General features: G+C 43.1%; 1 protein-coding gene across 2 annotated transcripts; it reads left to right on the top strand.

The window, feature by feature from the left end:
* Window positions 1-28: 28 nt before the first annotated feature.
* On the top strand, window positions 29-27,728 carry GEMIN5 (gem nuclear organelle associated protein 5; the record flags this gene model as incomplete). 2 transcript variants are annotated; one of them, XM_081900987.1, is made up of 28 exons in its annotated part: window positions 29-341; window positions 1,086-1,240; window positions 1,410-1,591; window positions 3,115-3,266; window positions 3,426-3,539; window positions 4,435-4,567; window positions 4,825-4,987; window positions 6,126-6,338; window positions 6,681-6,766; window positions 7,392-7,474; window positions 8,173-8,309; window positions 12,167-12,240; window positions 12,545-12,726; window positions 13,858-13,997; window positions 14,683-14,854; window positions 15,163-15,390; window positions 17,120-17,224; window positions 17,505-17,633; window positions 18,092-18,187; window positions 18,570-18,707; window positions 18,966-19,113; window positions 19,875-19,994; window positions 21,828-22,038; window positions 22,935-23,192; window positions 24,220-24,382; window positions 25,447-25,960; window positions 26,508-26,604; window positions 27,321-27,728. In XM_081900987.1, 28 exons carry the CDS (start codon window positions 44-46, stop codon window positions 27,522-27,524), a joined length of 4,695 nt encoding a protein of 1,564 aa, XP_081757113.1. In that variant the 3' UTR covers window positions 27,525-27,728. The 2 variants fall into 2 exon arrangements, with proteins under 2 accessions (XP_081757113.1, XP_081757114.1); XM_081900988.1 differs by having other exon boundaries at window positions 44-341; window positions 3,429-3,539.
* Window positions 27,729-27,733: the final 5 nt, after the last annotated feature.

The following is a 27,733-nucleotide window of genomic DNA, read 5'->3' as shown; positions in this document are numbered from 1 at the left end:
CCCTCCGGAATGTCCTCAAACAGCCGCCGTAGCTCGGCGCGAAATGCTTTGCGACACACGCGGGGAAGGAGCCGCAGCTGGGCGGCGCTTTGCGGCGGCGCGGAGCGACGGCCGCTGCGAGCAGCGAAAAAGAAAACGTGAGAGGGAAGCCGCCTGGGAAGAAGGAGACAGGATGGCGGCGGCGTGGCGCCCCGGGGCAGCCGAGCGGGTGCTGACGGCCTCGCCCAACTGGTACTGCAGCCGCTGCAGCGACACCTCCCAGGACGGGCGGCTCTTCGGCTTCGCGGCTCGCAACAGCGTGTGCCTCCTGGAGATCCGCCCCTCCGCGCCCTCCTTCCACGGTACGGAGCCGGCGCCTCCGCTGCCTGCATCCTGCGCGGGGCTCCCATCAAACTTCGGGCTTTTCCTTCCGTGCGCGAGTTCTCAGGGCGGGCTTTCAATTCTGGGGGAGCGGCTGAAGTAGAGCCTCCTTGTCCAGAGGCAGTATACCAGATACAGTACTGGGGATCCCTCTCTTATTTCCAGCGTGCCCTACACGTAGGACCGCATGCGCCTTCCTTTGCAAGTGTGGAAGGTTCAGCCTCTGGGGGAAAGATCCTGCCTGAAGCCGTGGTTCCCAACTTGGGGGGGGGGGCAATTTGATTTTTAAAGGGGGGGGGCAATTCGAGAATGAGATTAACAGTGAATGGAATATAGAATTAGTCAAACCGATGTGGGGAAGGGTAAGAAGCACTATATGAGAATACTTCATTGAATAGCTACTAGAGCAAGGGTTTTTAAGTTGTGGTCCATGAACTCTCTAGGAGTTCGAAACCAAAAGGTTAAGAATAACCGTACTAGAGCATTTGCATAATTGTGCCTCCCTTAGCAGGAGATAGGTTGTAACTTTTCACAAATAATTTTTAAATAAAAAATAAGAGAGAAGAGAGAGTGCAGAAGATTTAAACATAATTTGGAAGTTATGCTAAAAGTGTGTAGACAATAGGCCTGTGTTAATAATAAGCTTTGTCCCCCCCCCCCCGCCCAAAAAATGCTTGAAACCCAACATTGCTTTCTTTTACAGCCATAATGTTTTCTCATCACAGGGGAGCTAGTCGGCCACACCGAAAGAGTTTCGGGTTTCTCGTTTTGTTCCTATCCTGGTCAGAACAGCTTCTGCGCCAGCAGCTCTGATGATGGAACCGTGAAAATCTGGGATACACAAACATTGACTGTCATGACTGAACACACGCTGCATCAGGTAAAGCAGTTGTCTGCGGTGCCACTGTCATTTGACAAATGGAGAATCAGGCGACATTCTCCAGGGAAACTGCTGCTGATGTCTACTCTACAGAACAGTGTATACAATATAGCTTTCCAAAAAGCATCCATGTTAATCTTCTTTCTCAATTCTCTCCCCCGTCCCCAAGAATACAATTTCTGCAGTGCACTGGTCGCCGAAAATGAAAGACTTGGTTGTGTCTGGTGATGAGAAGGGAATAGTAATTTGCTATTGGCATAATCGAAATGACAGCCAGCAGTTCTTCCCAGAGCCCAGAACTATATTCTGTCTCACCTGTTCTCTGCACCATGAGAATTTGGTAGCCATTGGGTAAGTATACTAAGGCTGCATACATGATTTATTGTGCAGCTCTATATTAAAAAATCTCATTATTTTATCCGGAAGCAACTCATTGGCACTTCTTAGTAGACATACAGAATTGTGCTACTAGATTATTTACTTGGCCCTACAGAAAGAGGAATACAGAATAACTGAAATTCTCACTGACTTGAGTGATTACATGTTTCACTCAGTTTTCACCAGGGGAACGTAGATGAAACTACGGTAGTTTGATCATCAGTGCCTGAACTTAAGGACTCAACTCTGTTCTTGGCATTCCCTAATCTGTGGTTGCCTTTTCCCCCCATGACTTTTGCTTTTAGAAGATGCCTATTGGGGGGCATTGGTAGAGAAAGAAAAAATGATTTGAGAGAAAATAATTTTCACGTCACATTCTAGATATCCTTATATATTTTGCACCTGTTTTTGGATTCTGTAAACTGCAATGAAACTTTTCAGAGTTAATACATCCTGCCAGTTTACTAAGTGGTAACTACAGGGTGGTACAGTTCTCACCTCATTTTCCTCAATATAGATGAAAAGCAAAAACATGGCAGAAAACTATACCACTTTGCAAGTTGGTCATCTGTATTATGCCAGGGTTTGTTCAGATTTTGTGTCACATAACACTTCTAGAGATTTTTATTCACTCCATCATAAGGCAAGCATCCTCTTCTGGGCCAGGATAGTAAGCATTGCTCCAAATAACTCAAAGTAATTTTCTTGTAAACCACTTGGAGTTTTTACTGCAGGCAAGCAGTGCTGTATATAAATTTTTGTTAAATTAATGGTTGATTTTAGCATTCTGACAGACCAGGGAAACTTAAGTTAGCAACCCCATTCACAATTCACTTTGTAGCAAATCCAGTTAATCACAATGGGACTTAAGTTGCAAGTACTGTAAGCATTCATGAATTGGGGTAGCAGTGTGTGTTTGTAGTTCTTCATGAACTGTTCATGAGCTGTTCTTCATGTTCTATAAATTTTTATATTTGCATCCTCCCTTATTGGGAACCAATGGTTCCAAAGTCTTTGCACCAGTCTGTGGGAGGAGGTTTGGATTGGGTGGTGATGCCCCTTTGCCAGGCTAAAGAGGTCACCACCAACAGAGTGTCTGTATCCTCTGAGTGGACTTTGAAGGGTAATGGCTGATCGGCTGATCTTTGGGTACATCAAGCCCCTTTGAAGGCACTTGCTGGTTACAGTGATCTCCTTTAAATGTTGACAACTGTCATTTGCCTGGCATCATTATTATGTTGGGTGGTTGGCAGTATTTTGTCCATGAACAGTGGGGAAATCAAGTATTCATTCCAGTTCCCCACCCCTGTTCCAGACATACGTTGCTCTTTCTTTCCTTGTATTATGGGAGAGGAGGAATGTGTTTGTGGAGGAGGGACAGTAGACTGCACAAAATATTTATGGGTTGCATCATGTGCTGACCTAACTTGGTAAAGCATTATTGATAGCTTGAGAATTCAGGCATCCCTCCCCTAACGTATGCCCTTTCTTTTAAGCTATAAAGATGGAATAGTGGTTGTGATCGACATCAGCAGAAAGGGAGAGGTTGTTCATCGACTGAGAGGTCATGATGATGAAATACACTCTCTGGCTTGGTGCCCTGAGCTTGGGGAGGAAGGTGTATGTGGTCGACAAGATGACTTCCAAGGTATGTTCCTGTACATGGGGCAAAGGGGTAGTGTTTGTTCTTGTGATCATCATCCTGTATGTATTGGGTGCTCTAAGGGCGCCTGAAGACTATGTAGAAGATCTTTCATTCAAAAATAAAGTAGTACTGTTTAACTTGATTTCATGGTACTCTTGGAAGAAGACACTCCTGTTGGAGGTGTGACGGAAGAGGCAGCTGTAACAAAAGGCTATTACTTGGCATCAGGAAGCAAAGATCAGACTATCCGTGTGTGGAGCTGCACCAGAAGCAGAGGTAAGTGTATAAAAATTTGATTTGTTTTTCTTTGGCAAGGCATGCTTTGTGCATGTTTCTCAGTTTGCTTGAAGAAGAAGAAGAGAAGAGTTTGGATTTGATATCCCGCCTTTCACTCCCTTTAAGGAGTCTCAAAGCGGCTAACATTCTCCTTTCCCTTCCTTCCCCACAACAAACACTCTGTGAGGTGAGTGGGGCTGAGAGACTTCAAGGAAGTGTGACTGGCCCAAGGTCACCCAGCAGCTGCATGTGGAGGAGCGGAGACGGGAACCCGGTTCCCCCAGATTACAAGACTATCGCTCTCAACCACTACACCACACTGGCTCTGCTTTGTGCATCACCATTTTGACAGTTCACAGCATAGTACTGACATGTTGTAACTGCATTTAGCATTCCTGATATGCAATGTTTTGCTTCCCTAAGCAAGTATGCAAAAAACTCTTCGGATGCCGTTTAATTTCTGGCACTGTTGTCTTCCAAGACTGAGTGAAACATGAAGACAGAGCAATGCCTTGGTTGAAGTGAAGGAGACTCTTAAACCGAAAATGCAATCCTTTGCATGTTCAGTCAGAAATAAGCATTCTATGGATTTTCTTCCTTCTAAGTGTGCAAGAAATTGAAACCTACGAAGTCTGGCCTAGCCAGTCCTAAGTTTTGGTGCCTTGTACTCCAGATAATCAAGGGCCAGGAGTTAGATTGGATTCTAAGAACTGAGGCAAGAACATTTCATAAAGTTCCTGGTTATTCATAAGTGCACTTCAAATACATGTGAGGAGTCAGCTTTTCATTTTGAAAGATAGTTGTTTCGAGCTGTTCTCTCCCTTGTCCTGATATCAGTGGAGCCTGGCAGCACTTGTGGATAAGCATGCTGTAACCATTCCTTCTGTTTCTGCAGTGGTAATGACTCTGAAATTGCCTTTTTTGAAAAGAAGAGGTGGAGGTGTTGAAACACCTGTGAAAGAACGCCTCTGGTTAACACTACATTGGCCCCCAAGTCAGCCCACACACATCTTATCCAGCTGCTTTGGGTGAGTACTAAATGCAATGCAACAGTAATAGAAAACTCAATGCGAGCATGGGATTTGGGAATAATTCCTTGGCATTCTGGAGCCTCCCCGTTTCTGGAGACTTCCTCCTTTCTCGGCAGCCTGAGCCATATATAGAATGTGATGTGTGAAACTTGGTGTGATGCAGTCTTTCCCATTCTTAATGGAAGGATTTCATGTGCATTACCATTACCATGTCTAGTGTTTTTTTGCATGTCTTGCTATTATTTTCTTCACAGAGGTGAGCTGCTGCAGTGGGATTTGACTCAACATGGGAAGCGGAAATGGGAACTTCTGGGAGCTTCAGCCGAAGGACAAAACCACTCCAGAATAGCGTTCAATTTGTGTTCCTTGCAAGTAGAGGCTAGGCAGCTACTTCTCTCCATTTCAATGGACAGGGATGTAAGAACCACAAGTCTTTTAAAACACTCTAGAGTTTTATTGTTTTGGTGGGTTACCCTGCTAAGTTGCTGTCGGTAGCCATGAATCTGTTCCTAGCAAGCACCCATTCTAGCATTATATAAAAGCACACAACATCTCTCCAAAATAATTACAGTGGTACCTCTGGTTACGTACTTAACTCATTCTGGAGGTCCGTTCTTAACCTGAAACTGTTCTTAACCTGAGGTACTATTCCTGGGTCAGCGGAGTCTGTAACCTGAAGCATTTTTAACCTGAAGCGTATGTAACCTGTGGTACCACTGTAATAGGCAAAACAAAAATATCTACAGTGGTACTTCAGGTTAAGTACTTAATTCATTCCGGAGGTCCGTACTTAACCTGAAACTGTTCTTAACCTGAAGCACCATTTTAGCTAATGGGGCCTCCCACTGCTGCCGTGCCGCTGCACGATTTCTGTTCTCATCCTGAAGCAAAGTTCTTAACCCGATGTACTATTTCTGGGTTAGCAGAGTCTGTAACCTGAAGCGTATGTAACCCAAGGTACCACTGTATCCACGTATTGCAAATAACTCCGGAAGGGGAGGGTGCTGAATGAATTAATATGGTGTCTGTCAAGGGCATTTGAGGGTTAACTGTTCCCATAATTCACCTTGTCTCACTTTCCAGCTTTATTGTCTCATCATTGTCTCTGGACCTCCCATGATTTACTCTGGTCTTTGCCTTCTTCAGCCTTCAGTTGTTAACAGCTCAGCTATCAGTAAAACAGCTATCTGTCTTTTGTGTTACCTGTGGTTTTGGAGATTGTTTTCCGTCTTCTGAGAATTAGTTTCCTTGATAATGTTAATTTTATAGAAGCGAAAAGTGATTGAAAGTCCTGTAATATTTTAAGTTTTTAGCCGGGAAATAATCAGACCCAGCCTGGCCTCCCCCCCCCGCTTTCTTGTATTTTGTGGAGACAGGGAAATGATTTTGGACTGCAGGTTCTTAAAATTCCATATAGGGCCACTTAGTCATCTTTGGAGCAGATATCTGCTCATCAGCACTGCTCCCCTTTTGTAAACGGCATGCTTCTGGAGAAATGTTTTGTTAATTTCCCCCCTAAACCTTTAACTCCCCCCCCCCAAATCTCTCTCTTTAGGTGAAGTGTTGGGACCTGGCAACTTTAAATTGCTGCTGGACGTTGCCTTCTCTTGGGGGTTTTGTGTACTGTTTGGCCTTTTCCCCCGTGGATACAGGCTGCCTTGCTGTAGGAGTTGGGGACGGCATGCTTCGGGTGTGGAACACCACGTCTATCAACAATCACTATGATGTGAAAACCTTTTGGCAGGGCATTAAATCCAAGGTCACAGCTGTAAGTGTGTGCTTTGATGCTTCTCTGTTTTTTTCAAAAAGTTCTTCTGATTCCGAGATTGATATTGGTAGCAACCTAAATGGGGGTACGGCTAATGCTTGCTGTACCAGGAATGTATGGAAGCACCTAGAGTAGCAGAGTCCAATACCTGGCAGATTTGTAATAGTAAAAATAAATACATTTTCTAAAATGGCAAATCTGATCTAAAATGATTGACTTTCCAATTAAAATGTTCGCCTTTTGATAACCTGACGAATGTGGAAAGCAGCACCTTGTATGGATATAAATGAATCCCAGACATCCACAAAATGTTGAAAGCCTTGCGGCTCTTTGTGTTTGCAGTTGGCCTGGCACCCAAAGAAAGAAGGCTGTTTAGCTTTTGGAACAGATGATGGGAAAGTCGGCATCTATGACACCTACTCCAACAAGTAAGAAATGACTTGGCTTTTGTTGGTCTGTGTGAGTCGGCAGATTATAACCAAACTAAAGAAAAAAATTGAAGAAATGTTATAAAGGTGGGGGGAATATTTTTTAAGGAGATTATACAAGGTGGATAGGATAGAAGTCTACAAAATTCACATTCTAATGCAAGAAAAGGAACTGTGTGCTCCTGAAATGTCATGCCGAAAATATTTACAGATATTCCAGTAAACATAATTTTCTGAATAAAGCTTTGAATTTGTTTTGAATATAAAATGTAAACCGTTTTTGTTAAGCTGATTTACTTCTTTTAAAGTCATTCATAAGGTTAAAATCTGAGCAAAACTGACATTGGAAAGCTCACAGTGATTTACTATTCTCTGAATTGAGACTCGGCATAAAAAATTGCATATGCAAAACAGAGCACCAACAGTCTCCTAAAATTTGCCGTGGGAGAATGCAAAAGTATCTTGAAAAGTTCCGCCGTTCTAACTTTTGCTTCCTAATTTGCTTAGCCATTTTCACACTTTTATTTGTGTTTGCAATCTTTTTCAATTATGCTCTGCATTTTACACCAGATAATGCATGCTCGGTGAGCTTTCGGTTAAATATGACACCCATATTCTCCTTTAGGCCCCCACAGATCTCCAGCACCTTCCACAAGAAAACGGTGTACACGTTAGCCTGGGGACCTCCCGTCCTTCCGTTGTCCTTCGGTGAGTCTGGGGAATCCATCTAGGATCGCTGAAATAGCCTTTAAGAAGCTAACTAGCAGACAGTAGGGTGTCTATAGTCTCCAGTGTTAAGAATCAAAGCATAGTACAATACTTGTTTCCTCCTGCTCTGGAGGGTAGGACTTGAGGCAATGGATTCAAATTACAAGAAAGGAAATTACGACTAAGCATTTGGGGGAGGGGCTTTTTGACACAAAGAACTGTTAGACAGTGGAACAGACTCCCACGAGAGGCAGCGGACTCTCCTTCCTTGGAGGTTTTTAAGCAAAGGTTGGGTGGCCATGTGCCGTGGATGCTTTAGCTGAGATTCCTGCATGGTGCGGTTGGACTAGATGACCCTTGAGTCCCTTGTTTTATTACTTCTGATACATTCTGTGTACTGTATGCCTGTCCCTGCATTCTCCAACATTACTGTGTACAAAGAAAAACAATTGACATTTAAGGGTGGGGCAGTAGTGCATCTGGCTTAATTCTTCAGTGATTTTGTTGTCACGGGGAGAAGAGCCCTGTTGCATTAATGTAAATCATTGCATGGGGTTTTGCTAGCAGGATTTAGTTAGTTGAATCCCGTCCGATATGTTTTGCTAAGCTGGTTAGCACACTTCTTTCTGCCAGTTGTATTCAAGGTGTCTGCTTTTAAAAAGACTAACAGGTTTAATTTCTTTGTTTCTCTCTTGCAGGAGGGGATGGTGACAGACCTTCAGCAACTTTGTATAGTTGTGCAGGAGAGGGGATTGTCTTTCAGCACAATCCTTGGAAACTTGGTGATGAAGCCCATGACATCAACAAACTAATCAGAGAAACTAATTCAGTCAAAGTGAGTAAGAATTCACCTGTTAAAGTCTTCTCCATCTGTTCTGTGTTGTGCTCATGGTAGTGGAGCCTTTGTTCCATACTGATGGGCTGAGTTAGGTGTGCTGCTGCTCAGGGAACCGAACAATTTGCAGTACAGTTTCTGAAGGAAAAGAGAGTTGTCAGTTCAGCTAGAATTAAAACTGTGGGCCAGGAAGAGCCTCCAGGAGGTTGGGAAGCTGAGGGAGTCCAGAGGTAAAGAGGCTGAAGGAAGGACAAGGGAATGGCAGGGCCTCTGAAGACCTAGTACGCTCAAGTTCAGGAGGTGGAACAATGTGATCTGAAAAGCAAAGACCTAAGAAAAGGATTGGGGTTTGAAACATGGAACTGAAGAAAAGTGAAACCATGATTAAATTAGAACAGCAGGGAAATAGCGTAGGCATGAGGGGGAATGGGAATTGTGTACTATTGGAGGAAGGCAGTGGGAAGGAAAGGGAGTAAAAGGATCAAAGGACTGCTAGGAATCTGGAATGGGAGTTTGATGGAGGAGAGAGTGTGCACACAGTGTCATTGCCATGAGTGTGTATGGGGCTCTGAGGAAGGAGAACTATCTTTTCCTTCCTTGTTGAGCAATGAAGAATGAAATCAAAGAAGAGGTGCTGGGAGGAAGGCAGCCACAATTGAAGTCAAAACTGTCTAGGTTAATTGTAGGGACACTTTCTGGAAGACATCTTTTTGGTCTTCTGTACTACTTTTTTTTTTGTCAGGCTTTATTCTAAATTTTAAGCTATGGAATTTATTCCCACAAGAGCTAGTGATGACCATGAACTTGGATGACTTTAAAAGAGAATTAAACAAATTCATGGCTATTGATGGCTGCTGCCCTTGATGACTATGTATGTCTCTGAGGCAGTATGTCTCTGAATACCAGTAGCTGGGAAACTGCTGGAGAGGAGAGCCCTGTTAAGCTCAGGTCCTGTTTGCAGGCTTCCCATAGGCATCTGGTTGGCCACTGTGAGAAGATGATGCTGGACTAGATGGGCTACTGGACTGATCCAGCAGGCTCTTTTTGTGTTGTTTTTCTCTTTCCTTTCCAGCTTTCAGCTATTCAATTTATTATTAGTTTATTTGTATTTTATATAGCATTGCATGGATCAGTTGTTTTGTTGTAAGCCGCTTTGAGCATGGTTTTTGTGTGTGTGGAAAACCAGCATACAAATAAGATGTATGCCTGATAAACAAAACTTTGAGGTGTTGTTTTTCACTATATATAGGGTTTTTTTAAAAAAAATATTTTTGCCATTTATTTGATACATTGCGGACCATTTGGGGCACAATCTGGTGGAAGAAAGCTACATACAAATAGACAGATGAGTGAATGAGAGGGGAATGCCATCAGCTGGCACTACAGCGCTATGACTTAGTAACCCTGAGAGGATTACTGCATGAGCAAAGTAAGAGGCTGCTGGCGAAGGGGCTGAATTTCACACTTCCAGTTCTTAAGCTGCAGGCTGCTACTCTGATTTCCATCCATCCCACAATTGCAAATCTGTTGTAGATTTAGCACACTTGAAATTCCAAACCTTCAATTATGAACTTGAGCAGATGTTTTAAAGACCTCCCCAAACCTCAGCACATCTGTCCCTTGTTGGGGCTCTCTTTCTGCATGTTGGGGCATTGCATCGTCTCTTGTGGTGAGGCTGCCATCCATTGTTCTTACTCTTCTGTAACCTATTTGCACAGGAAAGCCTGGATGAACAATTGACATGCCTTTGGCTTCTGGGCCAGCCATGTGTTGGCTGGGGCTGGCCTGAAGCTTTTCATAGTCTATAAACACTCATAATTTAGTTTCAAAGCTATAGTGTGCGCCTCCTTCTTGGCGTGAGCAAATGTCCTTAACGCCATTCTGCCGAATTAAGGAAGTAAGGCAAGGAGATGAGAGGCCATAGAGCAGGGGTAGAACAGAGAGGTTTTGAATTTTCCCCCCTTTTGGCTTGTCAGACAATGGCGTGTCTCCTGAATTTTCCTGTTTACTTTTGTCATAGCATTCTACATTCAGGGAGAAGTTGCAGTTGCTTTATAGGTTCCACACGTATGCAGCAAGATGTATGGCTTGAAACTCCTTAACTGCTCAGAGGGGTTGTTTGTGGTTCTAGTTCCCTTGTGGGAAGAACAGTCCAGAACAGTTAAATCCAACTACAAATGGAAAAACATAATCAAATGGTTTCAGGAGATTGTAGGAAGGCAGTAGTTATATGGCCACAAATGGCTTTTCTGCGCTGGTGTATCTTGTGGCAGGCCATGTTGGCTGACTAAAATTGTTCACTTGTGAAAATTTGTGCAGGAATTTTATGGATTCCCATCTCCTCTGTGCCCCCTCTCTTAACCCAGGCAATTTTGGAAGAAACTGATTTTCTGGATCCATTTCAGTTGGGGTTTAGGCCTGATTTTGGTACAGAAACAGCTTTGGTCGCCCTGTATAATGACCTCTGTCGAGAGAGATGAGGGAATCATGTCCCTGTTCTCCTCAACCTCTTAGCAGCTTTCGATACCATCGACCCATGGTATCCTTCTGGAGCAACTGTCCAAACTAGGAGTGGGTGGCACTGCTTTGTGGTGGTTGCTTTGTGGTGGTTGCTTGGGGAACGCTTTTCAGCCCCATGGAACCTCCAATGTGGGGTTCTGCAGGGCTCAATCCTATCCCCTACATTGTTTAACATCTACATGAAACCGCTAGGTGGGGTTATCTGGAGGTTTAGAGTACGTTGTCAGCAGTATGGTGATGACACTTGGTTCTATTTCTCCTTTACATCTTCAGGTGAGGCAGTGGAAGTGCTGGACCTAGTGTCTTATCTCAGTAATGGACTGGATGAGACCCAACAAACTGACACTCAATCCAGATAAAGCTGAGGCACTGTTAGTGGGTGGTTCTCTAGACCAGATAGGTGGGAGATCACCTGCTCTTGTTGGGGTTACATTTCCTCTGAAGGAGCAGGTTCGTAGTTTGGGGGTCCTCCTAGATTCTTTGCTGTTGCTCAAGGCTCGGGTGGTCTTAGTGGCCCGGAGTGCCTTCCATCAGCTTTGGTTAGTGGCCCAGCTATTAGGACAGGGATAGCCTAACTACTGTTGTTTATGCTCTGGTAACTTCAAGGTTAGATTACTGCAATGTGTTATACGTAGGGCTGCCTCTGAAGACAGTTTGGAAACTTCAGCTAGTGCAGAATTCAGCACCAGGTTGCTCACCAGAGCCAGATGGTTTGAGCATATTACGCCGATCCTGGTCCGATTGCGCTGGCTACCAGTTAGTTTCCAGGCCCAATTAAAAGTGCTGGCTTTGACCAATTAAGCCTTAAATGGCTCAGGGCCGCAGTACCTCATGGACCGCCTCTTTAGATATGAATTTACCTGCTCCCTGAGATCATCTTCTGAGGCCACTTCTTTGTGTGCCTCCTCCTCGAGAGGTCAGGAGGGTGGCAACACAAGAACGGGCCTTCTCTGCAGTGGCTCCCCGTCTGTGAAATCCTGTCCCCAGGGAAGTTCACCTGGCACCTTCATTATCCACCTTTAGATGCCAGGCAAAAATGTTCCCTTTTAACCAGACCTTTGGTTGATTTGTTTGACATCCTATGCCCTTTCAAAATGTGGGGTGTGGTTTTTGTTTGGGGGGGTTATTGGGTTGTTTTCATTTTGATTGTGTATTTTGTGGTTTCATACATTGCTTTTATTGTTTGAACCGCCCTGAGACTTCTGCGTTTAGGGTGGTATATGAATTCTAATCATCATCATCATCAGTTCTCATGTATTTTATTTTTTGCTGGTTCTATAAAAAGAGTGTCGGAACTATTGATGTGGCTCTCTACTTCTTTGTCTATTTTATTTTAGCACAAACTACCAGCACACACAGAGATCAGCTGGAAACCAGATGGCAGCATCTTGGCTATTGGTAATGAAGATGGGTATGTACTGACATTTAAGTTCATGCTAACTTTATATATGCAGTAGGCATTGTGGGTTTAAGGTCAGCACAGGGTGTACTTAACAACCTTCCAAATCTAACTTAATTTTAAACATGACAAAAATAGAAGTGGCTTACTTGGACATACTAAGCTGTTTAATTTTTATTTATTTTTTTGCTAGCCTGAGGAGTTGCATATATTGTTTTGGGAAGGCAGGTGGCAAACATTTTTGTTTGCCACATTATTCAACTTGTTAATTGATCATCTCTTCCTTTCTCCCCCTCCTTTCTTTTTAATATTGCAGTTCTATTGAAATACTTCGGGCTCCTGACTTGAAACTCTTGTGCACCATCCAGCAGCACCACAAGCTCATCAATGCTATTCGCTGGCATCACGATCATGGGGCACAGCCAGAACTGAGTTACATGATAGCTTCTGGCTCAAACAATGCTGTCATTTACGTACACAATATCAAGAGTGTCATAGGTAACTCTTGCTCATGCTTTTAGAACCTGCCATCAGTCACTCTGTTCAGACAGCAAACTGGCGGTGCTGCTATTTCTCCTCTTCCTGGGCAATGTTGGTTCCTTCGTGGCTTCAAACACTAAAGGATTCTTCCTTCTCCGTTTGTTTGAGCAATGCTCTGTGTGTATGTGCGTCATTGCACAGATCTGCTTTTATGGAAGTGTCAAGCGATAACAGCAGCTAAGTCTGGCAACCTCGTTTTTTTGTGTGGTACAGCAAAAACCTGTGTTCCTGTGAAACTATTTTCTCAGTGAAGTTTGCCATTCATGGGAGATTTCTGAAAAAACTGTAAACTATATGATAAAATTAGCCTTAATGTTAGCATGTTGTCTTGGGTTTGGGGGGGGCACTGGAACTAATGGGGTAACGGAGAACTGAAATGATGACAGTAACAGAACTAGCATGTTCAGGAGCTGATTGTGCAGTCAGAGATTTGACAGAAATTATGTTATGCCCAACCAAAATTGTGATCCTGGACTGGTAATACCTGCTCAGATTAAACCATTAATCTTGGTAGATTCAAATTTGCTGAGCAAATAGGATGCAAGGAGTATATTGTTATTGAGTCACCATTAGCTTTGACCAGGAATAGGCAAACTTGGCCCTCCAGATGTTTTGAGACTACAACTCCCATCATCCCTGACCACTGGTCCTGTTAGCTAGGGATGCTGGAAGTTGTAGTCCCAAAACATCTGGAAGGCCGAGTTTGCCTATGCCTGGCTTTGACAGTACGCTTTGCTTCCCTTACGTTGTGATGGTCGCATTCCCCCCCCCCCAGTATTGTTGTGTTAAATCCACTGAAGTCAAACTCTTCAGAAATTCAAGCATTAATATTGTTGCTGTCTTGAGAGAACTGTGCAAGAAAACTATCCTTGGGAACACATTACTTAACAGCACATTGGTGTGTATGGCATTAGCCATTGTGACAGAAGATTTCTAGAGTGTGGACATGGGCTACTGTTCCCTTGTGTTTGTGCTGCCGAGGGTCTCTGACCAAATAACATTGGCACCTTTAGAAGCAATTTTTATTCTCTGACATGCCTTTAGGAACATTTGTCCAGCTGCTTCCAACACCATGTATTTTGTCTTTAGAAAACTCTCCAGAGAGACCTGTGACAATAACTGAACCTTTCCGTACTTTGGCGGGGCACACAGCTAAGATTACTAGCTTGTCTTGGAGCCCACATCATGAGGGGCGGCTCGTATCCGCTTGCTATGATGGCACTGCCCAGGTATGATTGTGAAAGGGTTGTGATTTTTGTACAGTTCTTCCCTCTGCCGCCGCTAATTAAATAGATAAGGGATTTAGGGATGCCTATTTTGCTCTTCTTTTTAATCAGGGAGAGTTGTATCTTGAATAGTGGCTTCTTTTGCTACATTTTGTACAGAGTACGCAATATGTGTGTGCTTTGTTAGGTGTTAAGGAGGCACTTGTGTAAATAAATGGAGGCAGCTGCCATGAAAGGGTCCTGCTTTAGGATATTTTGTAGGTGAAATCAGCACTTTTATAGACAGGTGCATTCTTGTATTTTGCCTTTCTTGCAAAACATAAGTAATAAGAAAAAAGATCATAAGTTTCTTCCTAAGTGTACTTTGGTGTGTGTGTGTATAGAATTCAGGAAGTGTAAATTGGGTGTGTGTACACACAGAGAGAGAGGAAACTGATCTTGTACAAATATGCCATGAGCAAAAAATGGCAAATTAAGAAAAATGGGATGTGGGTGAAGAGAATGCCTATACAGATAGTAGGCATTCTTTGCACAGACTCTGTTGGAAGTGCTGCCTGCTGTACTCCAAAGTGGGAGGGGTCTGGAGACTCAGATGCTCCTCCTTTGAGATGACCCAGTTGCATTAGCCTTCTTACTGAAAACAGGAAAAGTTTTGACTGCTTTTCTTAATGAGAGGTTATGTTTACAGGTTTGGAATGTCCTGAAGGAAGAGCCTTTGCACAACTACAGGGGACACCGGGGCCGGCTGCTTTGTGTGCAGTGGTCACCTGTGGAAGCGGACTCCATTTATACTGGAGCAGATGACTTTTGTGTTCATAAATGGGTAGCTACAAAGCAAGAGCACAGCCGCCCTCCCCAAGGTCAGTAGATTGCTGATGTGTTGACACCAGGGGGACTAGGAAGGGGGTGAGGGGAAGTAGATGCATTTGCTTCATTTAGTTCAGTGTTTCTCAAACGTAGCCCTGGGGAGTGTTCCTAAATCAGCAGGAATTGAGGCCTCATGAAGTGTGATGAAGATGAGAGCTCACCTGGCAGCATAGACAGAGCTCCAAAGAATGATGGTGAGCACAACTCGTCAGTGCAATTCGTCTGGGTGTGTGGCTATTCTCCCAAGCGCATTTTGAACGCACACAGCTTTTATTTTCAGGACATTTCTGTTATTTTGTAGGTAAGAAGAACATTGAATTGGAGAAAAAGAGAAACACTCAGCTCAAACCAAAAGCCAAGAAGAAGAAGAAGCCCTTGGGAAAGGTGCCTTCAATACCGGATGCAAGTGACTGGGTGAATGGTGGTGAGAACGCGAAAGAGTCTTTCTTAGAGGAGAATGGCCTGTCAGACCAAGAGGGAGAAAAGGAGCAACAGGAGCAGGATACAGTTGAGAGGATTTCCATGGAAGGTATCTACTTCGTTTGTATGTTTTCTTACACCATCTGTCCAAAGATTCCCCAGATCTTGTTTAAAGAGCAGAAGGTCCCTCTCTGGTCTGCAAATGGAACTGTGGATATAATCATTTTCATACTAGTTCAAAGAGCGGAGATTAACTTTTAAATGATTATGAGAATGTCTGTCATCTTTATTCATTTTATTTGAAATTTGAATACCGAAAACAAAGTAGGATGAACCCTTGACATCTGGCACAAGTAAGATCTCTGGGCTCTTAGTTTATGTAGCTCTGAAATAAGACTGTGTTATCTTTGAGGTAAACTAAACTGAACTGGAAGTTGGCCTACACTTCTCAGCTCTCTTACACTTTACCTGTTTTTCTTTTTTAAAAAAATGATTTTTATTAACAAACCAATCAAATCACATTAGTTCCAAATTACAAAACCGAATTTTAAATTTTTGTTGGGGGTACCCATGCTTCGAGCTCAGAAAGGGTCCAATCATCTATTATTTTCTGCTGCTTTGATGTTCACAGTTCTGTCCATTCATCTCTTTGTTATTTTCCTTTACAAATCATCTTTCAATTTTCTTGTTGTTATCGTATTTTTTTCCTTTCTTTATAACCTCTGAAAGTCTCCACAAGCAAGTTGAAACGAACGTTGTTATAGTCCTGTGTGGATTTTCACATTAATCCAAAAGTCATATTCAGACGGCAGACGCCATTTTGACATTTCCATAAAATACAGTCTTAGCATCTGCTCATTAGCTTTCTCAGACCTATTGCTCCGACATCAATCTTTTCAGGGGGTTCTGCCAGATCAAACGCAGAGTCAAATATGTTAACAAAACCGTGGCTTCCTCCCCCTCTTGACCATCAATCCTGCAACAGAGCCTGTCTTGTCATGGCAGTTCTCTTTTAGAACTGTGTCATCCAAAAAGCCTTCCATTTCCTTTCCAGATCTTCCACAAAGCAAAGCCTTTGGTTAATAATGCATTTCCACACAGGTCATTATTCGATCTCACTTGTTATCGGTAATTGCAACGGTTCTTCTTAGGGGGGGCTGTTAGGCAATCACATAGAGAGAAAAAAAGAAAAGTTCCCCCCCCTTTCCGCCGCGTTCCAACATACCGACATCTTTGATGTAGTCTTTTTTTATATATTTTCCTGTTCAGTCCAGCCCGTCGCTCAGCTTCACAGAGGTCAATTCAGTTAGCAATCAATACTCCCTTTCTTCACTTGAAACATGTGCATTTGCTCTTCCTAATTGTTTATCTTGAGCTCCTGCAACCAGGTCACGATCAGAAGTAGCGTCTGGGACAGCGAAAAAAACTCACACAAGGGCTTTCCGTCTAGTGCCCTCACCCCTTCCTTCTTTCGAACTCGGGGGTGATTTATAGGCAACCGCAGACGAGGCAGGGTTTTCCCAATCCCCCTGGGAAAACCTGAGAGGCTAATTACTCCCATATTAGCCTCTTAATTACCTCGTGTGAGCCGGAGAGATGGTATTGTCGGCCATCTTCCAATGCGCCCCTAGCGGCCCCCTACACTTTACCTGTTTTTCAACCAGCGTTGAAAGCCAAAGGCCATGAAATATTTCATAGGAAATAAGAAGCATGTGAACATCAGTTCTATTTTGCCCAGCTTTTATTTATTTTTTCAAGTTTCTGTTTCCATAGCATGTATAAAGTTGGCCATTTTTATGCTAGACATTATGCAAATATAGTTTTCTTATTCACTGTAGTTCATAAGGATTCTCCAGTGTGTTCGCCGCTTGCCTGTGTGACCGATATTCCAAAACCACCTGTCCACAAGACCCCGCTTGTGAGGAAGGATCAGTTTAAACCAGGTAGGTATGCATCCTGTAGGAGAAATCTAGGGAGGCTACATAGGATGGGGACATGTTAAGCCTTCTTTGCTTTAAAAAGGAAATACATTTGCTTGTATTACTAATTGTGGTTTAGCAAACCTGACCGTCAGACATGCTGCTTGGGGCTTATAGGAGTCTAAAATACCTGGCGAGCACTAGGTTGGGGAAGGCTACTTTAGCTCTTAAATAATGATACAAGCCTGTGGCTAGAGATTCCCACTTGTAGCCTAGAACGATATTATGGCAACTCTCTTCTCAGGATCAGATTCTTCTATGAAGAGGAAAAAGCCTCGCTCCATCCTACCTCTCAGCACATCTATGGACCATAGGTCAAAAGAAGACCTGCACCAGGACTGTATGAGACTAGCAGCTTTCTTGCACTCCAAAGGTATGGGCAGCAAATTCAGTAATGATGGCTACGCTTGACTCTGCTCAGCTGAAATGTGTGTGCTGTTAAATAACACGGGTTGAAAATATGCAAAGTAGGCCAGGGTGTCTTTAATGGATGAATACATATGAAACAGTAAATTGCCATTCCAGAGATTAAGCAGAAAATCTACTTGCGAACAAAAGGACATCAAACTGAACATAAGAAGAATGTGTGTATGGGAGAGCCTCAATCTGAGTGGTCATCTGGAATCTGTTCTTGGGCGGGGGGGGGGGGAGGAGAGTTCTTAAAGTAATTATGGTTTTAGGCCGGGCCGCAAACTTCACTGAGTTCTTTGTATATTAATAGTGCTTTATAAGTAATCGAGAACTGTAAAACTACTCAAAATATTTTACCCTGTCATGAGGAACATAAACGTATATGTGAAACAGAAGGTGATTTTGTTTTCTTTCTTACAGCTCAGAATGAAGATATATCCTCTTGTTCAAAGGATCCTATCCATTTGGGGCTATTCACAGACAGACCTGCCCTGTACAGAATGATAGAAGCAGAAGGTTAGTCCTTGAATACTAACTCAGGTTTTCCCACCTTCTTTTTTTGGGGGGGTGGATATTTGTGTGGCTGTTTAGTACCTAGTGAATCCATCAAGCTTTAACCTTGAAATAAGTGGCTCCTCTACATTCTCTTGTACGCTTGTATGACAAATTGCCTAATATTCATTCCAACTACAGAAAATAAGGATGGTGTGGGTAGGGTGGGTGTTTAAGGCAGCATGGTCTCAAAATGTCACCATTAAACTGAAGAGCTCATAGTAGAAAGCCGGTATAGACATTGTGTTCCAGTGGTGACTTGAATATTTTATCGTTGTTTTGCTGTACGCATTTTTCCATTCTCCTTCTGTGGTGCTAACCAGGAAACATGTTTTGTTTCCCATAGGTAAAAGCCACTTGGAGAATGGACACCCGGAATTATTTCAGCAGCTCATGCTGTGGAAAGGAGATCTGAAAAGTGCTCTTCAGTCCGCTGCAGAAAGGGGAGAGCTGACAGACCAGCTGGTGGCCATTTCGCCAATGGGTATGTTTTGATATCCCTCACCCCGAAAGAAGCACCTGCTACTTTGCTACCAAGCAGGCTTAATCAGGATACTCTGAGGGCTTAGTGGCTGGACTCCGGAGAACAGAATAATTCTAAAGTGGTTTCCTCCCCCACAGTTAAGAATCCTGCGTTATCTTTACACTAGAAGAGAAGAATGTTTTTCTGTTCTTGTAGGAAGTCCTTTCTTGTATGTGTTCACTTCATTGTTGTATTATAATTTTGCTGTCACTGTTTCAGCTGGCTATCAGACCTGGGCATGGACTGTAGAAGCCTTCGCAAAGCAGCTCTCTTTTCAAGAGCAGTACGTTAAAGCCGCGTCCCATCTCCTCTCCATTCATAAAGTGTATGAGGCTGTGGAGCTGCTGAAATCACACAACCTTTTCAGGTTACTATACTCCTGTTGTTTTGATGGGTTACAATGTAGAACACACACACCCCAGCCGCTTAAAAACTAAAATACATTAAATCCTAGTTATTAAAAGTCCTGGGAATAGTGAACACTCAGATCCATTCCTTCAGTTGCATTTCTGGATATGTAACGAAGGAAAATGTATTGCCAGATAAATCCATAGCTGGCAGCCTTTTAAGTGGCAGTGGGCAAAGATGGATATCAAGTTTAGCGCAAGGGTGTAATAAACGGTTGTGTTAGAGCTGCGTAAGGACTGATGTAGTTACTTTTCTCATTTTAAATAACACTGTATTCTATCCCACCTGGTAAAGAACCTGGCCCAATTCACACATGTGTTCAAGCCCCAAAAGATCAAGTGATTACTTGCTTGTACATGAACCATTGCAGATGAATGGTCATAGATAGGTCATATATGCCTGTTACTACGCAGATAAAATCCTTCCAGTGACAGTAATTCACACACACATGAAAGACTTGCCAACTTTTGAGCAATCGTGTGATTTCTCTACTGCTGTGCATGTGTATGTGAGCCTGTAAAGTTCACAGATAATGCAACAGTGCTACAAGTCATTCAAGTTAGACTCTTGCTGGTTTAGTGAATGCCTTGGCATCTGAATGAAGTAGAATCAATTCATGATCATTGTTAGGATCAACTTCCTTTTGAAGTAAACAGAAGCATGCTCGTTTTTCCTGTGCATTAGTGTGGTGTATCTAAATGGTTTTCTCATTTCCTCCAGGGAAGCCACTGCAGTTGCCAAGGCTAGGTTGCGTCCTGAAGATCCCGTTCTAAAGGATTTGTACACCAGCTGGGCAGCAGTGCTGGAGAAGGATGGCCATTATTCCATGGCAGCCAAATGGTATTGGTGCAAGCAACACTTTTATTACTTTAAATGAGAGCAGTTTTGAACCTAAGAGCCAGGATCTCCTAAATAGTTTGGTTGTTTTGGAGTGCCTTCCTTCCAACATGAGATGATGGAGGGCACAATCATTTAATTGGTGCAGAGTACTGTAGAACTGTGATCCACAGATTTTGGAATGTGACAGCCAGCTCAGTGCTGTTCACTTCAACCTGATCTTTGCCATCCTCAATGTGATGTGCAGTAATGGCCATGGTGAATATTGAATCACTTCCCTTCAGCTGCTTCTTAGGCAGGGGTGAGGAACCTGCAGGTTGCCTGACGTACTGGGCCCACAAGGTCATTTTTCCAAAATTCCAGCCACCTGCACCTGACATCATATGCAAGGTAGAAATGCCAGCTGCAGAGAGCAGGATGGATCTGATGCATGGGGAGTTGAATCCTGCTCCGTTCCCTCTAGGAATGTGTGGATTGCTCCAAGATTTCAGCAAAGAGCACTAAAATACATACCCCTATTCTGATTGCTTCTTTTGTGCAGGGACTTCAGTCCTGCTCAGTTGGGTCATGCCAGCCGGTTCCAACCAGGAAATGCTGCATAAAACAGGAATGAATCCCCTATGTATCAGTGATGGGCTTGAGGAGTATCTCCCCCCACCCTGGGTGGGCCAACTTTTGATAGGTGTGTAGCCCTGCTCACCTGTCAATAGTTGGCCCATCAAGGTCAAGGGAGATAAAGATTTGCCCCTTTCATGCCATAAACGAACCTGGGTCTTAGCAGGATGTCGCAGTGGTGGTGCCGGACATTGTTTGTTTGTTCAGCTAGCTTGATTCACATATGTATCTTAAATCTGATTTTGACTATCAGAATTGGACAAGCATAAGCAGTCATTTTAGTGATCTCATTTTGAGTCACCCAGTACCCCCTGAACCAGCCTTGATATAAAACCAGGTACTTCAAGAAAGTGAAAATGATTTTTTTTTCATTTGTGAATTGCTTCCCATATGTTTTAAAAATAAAAACAATTTCAGATTTGGTACAGATGTAGACTGGGATAAGAATCTCCATTTATAAACCTTTCTGGAAGAGGAAGGTCTTCATCAAGTGCTGTAAAGATAATAAGAGGGGGCACCTGCTGGGTGTTTCAGAGGGTGGGTGCTGCCACACTGGGTCCAGTTCACTGCAGTGTGCAGAGATTGGTTAGGTGTCTAGAGGGAGAGACATTCATTTAGGCATCCTAAAGCTGCTGTAGCACTTTGCTACCAGAACCAGCATGTTGAACTTAGCTTGGTAGCGAGTCCAATTCTTTCAGCAGTGTTTTAACATGGCATTGATATTCTACTCCAGTCAGCAGTTGAACCACAGCGCCTTTGCACTTGTTGTTTAGTCATGTCCGACTCTTCGTGACCCCATGAACCAGAGCACACCAGGCCCTCCTGTCTTCCACTGCCTCCCGCAGTGTGGTCAGACTCATGTTTGTAGCTTCGAGAACACTGTCCAACCATCTTGTCCTCTGTCGTGCCCTCAATCATTCCCAACATCAGGGTCTTTTCCAGGGAGTCTTCTCTTCTCATGAGGTAGCCAAAGTAGTGGAGCCTCAGCTTCACGATTTGTTCTTCCAGTGAGCACTCAGGGCTGATTTCCTTAAGAATGGATACGTTTGATCTCCTTGCAGTCCATGGGACTCTCAAGAGTCTCCTCCAGAACCATAATTCAAAAGCATCAATTCTTTGCACTAGATTAGACTTAACTTTTGACTTGGGTGGTTAAGTTGTCTTGAAACAAAGTGTCTGCTGGTGAAATAAGAGTTTCTTTTGTTTATGGTTCCCTTTCAGTTACCTGGGAGCTGCCTCTCCCTATGATGCAGCCAAAGTGCTGGCTAAAAAGGCTGATACCACCTCCCTTAAAGCTGCTGCTGAGCTGGCTCTGATAGCTGGAGAGAAAGATCTGTCAACAATGTTCTCCTTCAAATGCGCCCAAGAACTTATGTCTTCCAAGAATTGGGTTGGGGCACAAGATGTCCTCCAGCAGCATGAGAGTTTGTTGGTCAGTGTGTGTTACTCCTTTTACTGTTGCACCATGGATGACTGGAGTTGTATTACCTGTTCAGTCCTGTGCATATTTGTTCAGAGGGAGATACTGGTTAGCTTTGCAAGCCCAAGTGATCATTCCTACTCAGGGTAAATGTGAAAAAGTGATTTCTTTTTCAAAAAATCTGAATTTTAAAAGTGCTCTTTTGAATGTATATTGTGTCATTTAAAATAATTGGTTTAAATAGTATATCTCTTTGTAATTCGAATAACTTATTAAAGTCTACCATCTTAATTGCTTGAAAACAGAATCCATGACTACAAATAGAGTTAAAGCCTGCTTTTTCATGGAAAAGTTATCAATAACACAACTTATGAGATGAAGTATCTCAAATGTGACAAGTTATACAATACAGTCAACCATTCAACATGGTCATCTACTTCTCAAGTAGAAACACTGTTTTCACAACTATTAGCACTTGCCTCTGAAGTGTTTATTAGTTTTAGACACTTCATGCAGGTCTGCTTAGTTGTTGTACGTGTATATATACAACTAGAGCCAAACAGAAATCCTTAAGCTACAGTCCATATACATACTTACTAAGGAGTACTCTTCATTCAATGCAGTGGTCTTATTTTTTCCTTATTGTTGTAAAATCAGAATTTCAGTTCCTGCCATAGGAAAATTCTGCTAATAGGAAATACCTTCATTATTTAAGTTTCCTAAATATTCCTAACTCTCCCAAGAGACATTTGTATTTGTGATGTGACATCTACCTTTCAGCCATATAACCCCATTGAATACATTGCATCAAGTTTTACGAGAAACGTTCTGGATTGCTTTTCCTTTTCTGTTTAAATGAATCGGTCCCTGGGTGCCTTGTTCCTCCTGACTATGGTTTTAATCTACAGGGGCAAAGGCTGGTGTTCAGCGTCAACGAATTGCTCCAAAAGTGCCTTGCTGAAAAGAATCTGGTGGAAAACCGAAGCCCATCCCTACCTTGCTACCACAGCTGGACAGTGAAGCAAGGCTGCTCTTTCACAGAAATGGTAGCCGATGTGTGGCAGAGCATATTTGGTGTCGATACTGCTGAGCAGTCCAAGAACCTGCTTGAACAGCTGAGAACTATTGAGTATCCTCCCGCTACTAGCCATAGTCATCCCAGGCAGGTAATTTGTGTGTGGGCTCTGCCTGTATGGTCTCTCTGAATTGGAGAGAATGGTGAGGAAAGGTGATCTCACTGCCATGAGTACAGTGCAGGATTAATCATAGTTCTTAGCCATGCTTTTCCAAAATGGGTCAAGAAGTTAGTGCTGTAAATCCCCATTTCAATCAATCCATTTTGTTCCTTCTGTATTTAGGAAAAGTACTGGTAGGGCGACTTTATGCTTCATGATGTATGCATTGTGTGCTTTGAGAGAGAGCTTGCAGCAGTTTTCTTGACTTGCGTGTTTTCCATCATTTGGCGTTGTTTGCTAGGCAGGGGCGTCTTGAAGGAGTGAGCCAAGTGAAGAGACTCTCATCTCCCAAGGACTAGATGTCCCACTGGACATTCAGTATCCTGTTGAATTAAGTGGGACTTGCTTCTGAGTAGGCAGGCATGGATGTTGCTGAATATCAGGCTGGTTCTTTGGTTGCCAGCCCCTTATGTTAATGGTGCAAGCCTTCACATACTGTCTCCTGTGGACAGGCTTGCGTGATAGTTCATGGGGTGGAGAGACAGCTAGACAGAGAGAGCTTCATTTCCTGCTTCAAAACCGTATTTTTGGGGGTAAAAACGGTGCTTTTAAAACAGCCCCTGTGACCACCAAAAGCATCAAGCCACTTTCTACAGCAGGGGTGGCTGCCTTTTTTTGGTCCACATTGACTGACCCACGGTCAACCAAAGTGTCAAAGTCCACACTCTGGAGCTCCCAGATTGCCACCAAATGCAAACTTCACTTGCTAAGGAGCAACTGGGGGCATATTTTAAGACTCCTTGTTGTTCTTTTGGAGCCTGTTTCACACATGACATCACATGACACTGGGTCTGGGGCAGGTGGCTATCACTCAGGGGGAGGAACCAACTTGTGGAAACCAGATTAAGACCTCTGGTGGGCCTGATTTGGCCCATAGGCCAGAAGTTCCCCATGTCAGATCTTCAGAAACCTTTTGTGTTTTCACGGTCCCTCCCACCCCACCCCCCTCTCTCACTAGGTTTTGTTCCATATTTCCCACGATCTCACACTGGCAATTCTGAGCCATCAGACTGCTTCCTGGGAGGAGACAGTGAAAGCCACTCTTGCAGCTGTGACCCGTAGCTACGATGCTGGAAACTTCAGACTTATGCAAGAAATCTGCAACCTCCTCCTCCCTACAGGTATAAAAACTCATCCCACATTTAGGTCAGTTTTTATATAAATCCATTGGAACAGATCAAGACTTCGAGCCCCCCAACTTACAAAGTTCCTATCCAAGGATGGTATTCTGGTAACTTTCCTATAAGAATTTTGCTTTCTTGGATCCCATCATTGGCACCTCTGGCTTCCCTTTTATTCATTAAAAGGGCATAGTTCAATTTGTCACTTAAGCAATATTGAGCAGAGGCTGCATTTGCATGTAATGGGACGCCAAGGTTCTTGGGTTAAGAAACCGTACTCTGCATGCAACCATGTTCCTCCAGCTTTGATGCACGTTGATAAGCAAACCAGGAAAGGGATAGCTGTGTTGCATCAGAAGCTAGGACCATGAGTTTGTATCCATCTCAATCATTGCATACACAGAACACCTACTGTTGGGGCATCGGAACTTCCCCTGTGAGGGCACATGGAGGAGGAGAGGGAAGGAAATTTTCATCATGCTCACATAATGATTTAATTGGATACAACCCATGACTTTTTGCCCTGGTACACCACAATCCATAAGCTTAGCAGAGAATTAAGCAGTTGTACTGAACTGTTGAAAGGGAGAGGACTGCTTACGTCCTCCTTGTTCTATACAGTATGCAGATAATCAGCGCAGTGTTCTGGAGAAGTTCTGTTGTGTAAACCAAGGCATTGTTTTAAAAAATAACTAGCATTCCACTCTGTATCTGACCCTGATTAGGCTGGCATAGTGAGGCATCTACAAGGCCACTTCCAATGACACTTCTTGTATTTCATTTCCACCAGTCAAAAGGGAACTGGCCTCTGCTTAGTGACGGGGATGTCTTCTGTGTTTTACTTCTTTTGGATACTGCTAAGTTGTAGCTTTGTCACAGATGAAAAACTGGAGGGTATCTAGGGGGAGGAAGTTCTACATTAAATCACCTGTCATGTAGTCCCTCCTGAGTGAATCAGGGCAAACAGCCCATCACATGAATGCCTTCCTCACTGTGCCAGCCTAGAAGGTATGGTAAGTGAACCCATGTTCCTTTCCAACTGTGCATATATTATGTTTTGACAGGTTGCGCTCATCTAAGAGAGAAGCTGGACAGCACAGATTTGCCAAGTATGGCAGCCTGCAAAAGCCTGGAGGCATTTGTAGCTTATGGGCAACTATACGATCTCTGGTGGAACCCGGAACGTGTGGATTTACGTGTTGTGGAACAACCAGGCCTGACCTCTGAGGCTTGCACTTTTGAGCTGTCCACTCCTGGCCAGAGTAACATCGAAAGAGTCTCTTTGCCTGAAGAAACTGAAGTTGAAGATCCGCTTTCAAGAGGACATAACAATTGCACACACTCAGAGACTGATTCAGTAGCCAGCTCAAGCCTTTTAGTGGAAAGACAAGTAAAACTGAGGGGCTGTAGAGTGCTCCTTTCAGAAGAATATGCTGCAATCCAAAGTACAAAGAGAGAGATCTCTAGAATTCAGCAGACTTTGGCAGACATGATCAACCAACATCAGAAAAACAACCTCCACCAAAGTGCCACCAACAGCCAGGATTTAGCTGAATCCCCAGCAAGCCAGAGTCAGAAGTAAGTGGTGCATTTTAGTGATGATGGTAGTGCTCAAAGCTGGCTGTGGAATCCCATTGAACTAGGCCCCAATTCATAAATTTCTGTTGTGTGATAGTTGTAAAAAAACACCAAGCAAACCCTCAGACCTTCTGACGGTGTGGTTGGGATTACCAGATGAGAGAAGTTCTGTTGTACTTGCAGAGGTTGTTCCATGTTTGCATTGATTTAGTTGAATATGACACATGGAAAAGGTGTTAATAGTCTCTCCACTCAGTGTGAGCTTTTCAGGGAGACCTTGGCTGTGAATATTTGATACACTAACCTTGAGAGAAACCTTTGACACACTTCACAAAAAACTGATCTGATTTTTTTGCTTCAGACAAGTTGCTGCATTCCTTCTATAGTGGTATTTATTATACGGAAGTCATTTTCATAATGTTTAATGACACAAAGTTATCAAGCCTTATAATCACACTTTAATTTCTAAGTTAAAGTGAGTGGCAGGTTGGGAATATTTAACTTTTTTGTATTTTTGAAATTGTGATCTCTTAAAACTTCTTTACAGTAAGGAACAAGTGAATGAACCAGTTTCTCTGCTAGATTTGACAAAACAACTAACAGAAGCAAATCAGAAACTGGCAGAGTTCCCAGATAGTATAAAGGTAAGTCTGACTTTAACATGGAGCAAAATTCTTGTTTCTCTGCTTTACTTAACAGCACAAGCTTGTGGGAAACTCAGCCAGATGGGCGGGGTATAAATAATAAATTATTATTGTTATAACTTGGCAGAAGGAAATCAAGAGATTTGGGTCTCCTTGAAGATATGTTTGAAGATGCTTGTTTTGTTGTAGCAGTAGCTGGCTAACCTGTGGCCCTACAGATGTTAAGATTCGATTTCGCCAGGGAGAATGGGAGTTGTAGTCCAGCAACAGCTGGAGGTCAAAATCCTGTTTTTTACAAGATCAGTTGGTTTAAAAATCTGCATAGCACTCGTTTCAAGCTACCCTTTCAATGATGTCAATGACTGGTTGGCAAAACAACAGACTTGTACAGCTTCAAGTTGGAAAAGTGAATGAATTCTAAAATATGTGACCCCAGAATATACATGTGTGATAACCTATGAGCAAGCGAGTTATGTTCACCTGAAATATGCAGCAGTATCACTGAAGATACCCATGCAGCTGAAAAGCTGCTTACTGCAGCAGCACAGTGTAACTTTAAAATATTGTGCTCTTTGGAATAGCACTAAATCTGGCAATGTCGTTAATATTGATCGTATAATGCAGCTGGGAAATGTGGTAAGATATATCACCTCAGCTTGGAGTTATACATAGGAGTTTCCAGTGTGTAAAAATACAATTTTTTCCCTTTTTTCCAGGTTTCTCCCTTCCCAGACGTACTTGAGTGCTGTCTTGTTGTGCTTCACATGAGTGTCCAGCACCATGAAGTAGTTCCAGAATTACAGGAGAAGTCATTAGAACTACTTAGAAAATACAAAGGAACTCACATTTGTAAGGACGAAATATGTCTCATTCTAGAATGGATGAACAAGATACTTCTACATAGTCATGCCGGTCCGTGAGAGCTTTCTGAAATAATGTGCAGAAAGAAAACCCAACCTACCAGAAGTATCCATTTTTTTTCTAGTGCTGTCAACTTATTTTCTATTTTGAGGCAATACTCTGTGGAAGGATTCTCTAATGTACATTCTCTAACGTACATAGTTTCTATGAACTTTCTGTGCACGACAATTGACCAATAAATAGTATATGTTCTAAAAATGAAATTTAT

This window comes from Podarcis melisellensis (genome assembly GCF_964234715.1).
Source record: "Podarcis melisellensis genome assembly, chromosome: 2".
In the NCBI taxonomy this organism is placed as follows: domain Eukaryota; kingdom Metazoa; phylum Chordata; class Lepidosauria; order Squamata; family Lacertidae; genus Podarcis; species Podarcis melisellensis.
This window is presented reverse-complemented; position numbering and strand designations above follow the sequence as displayed.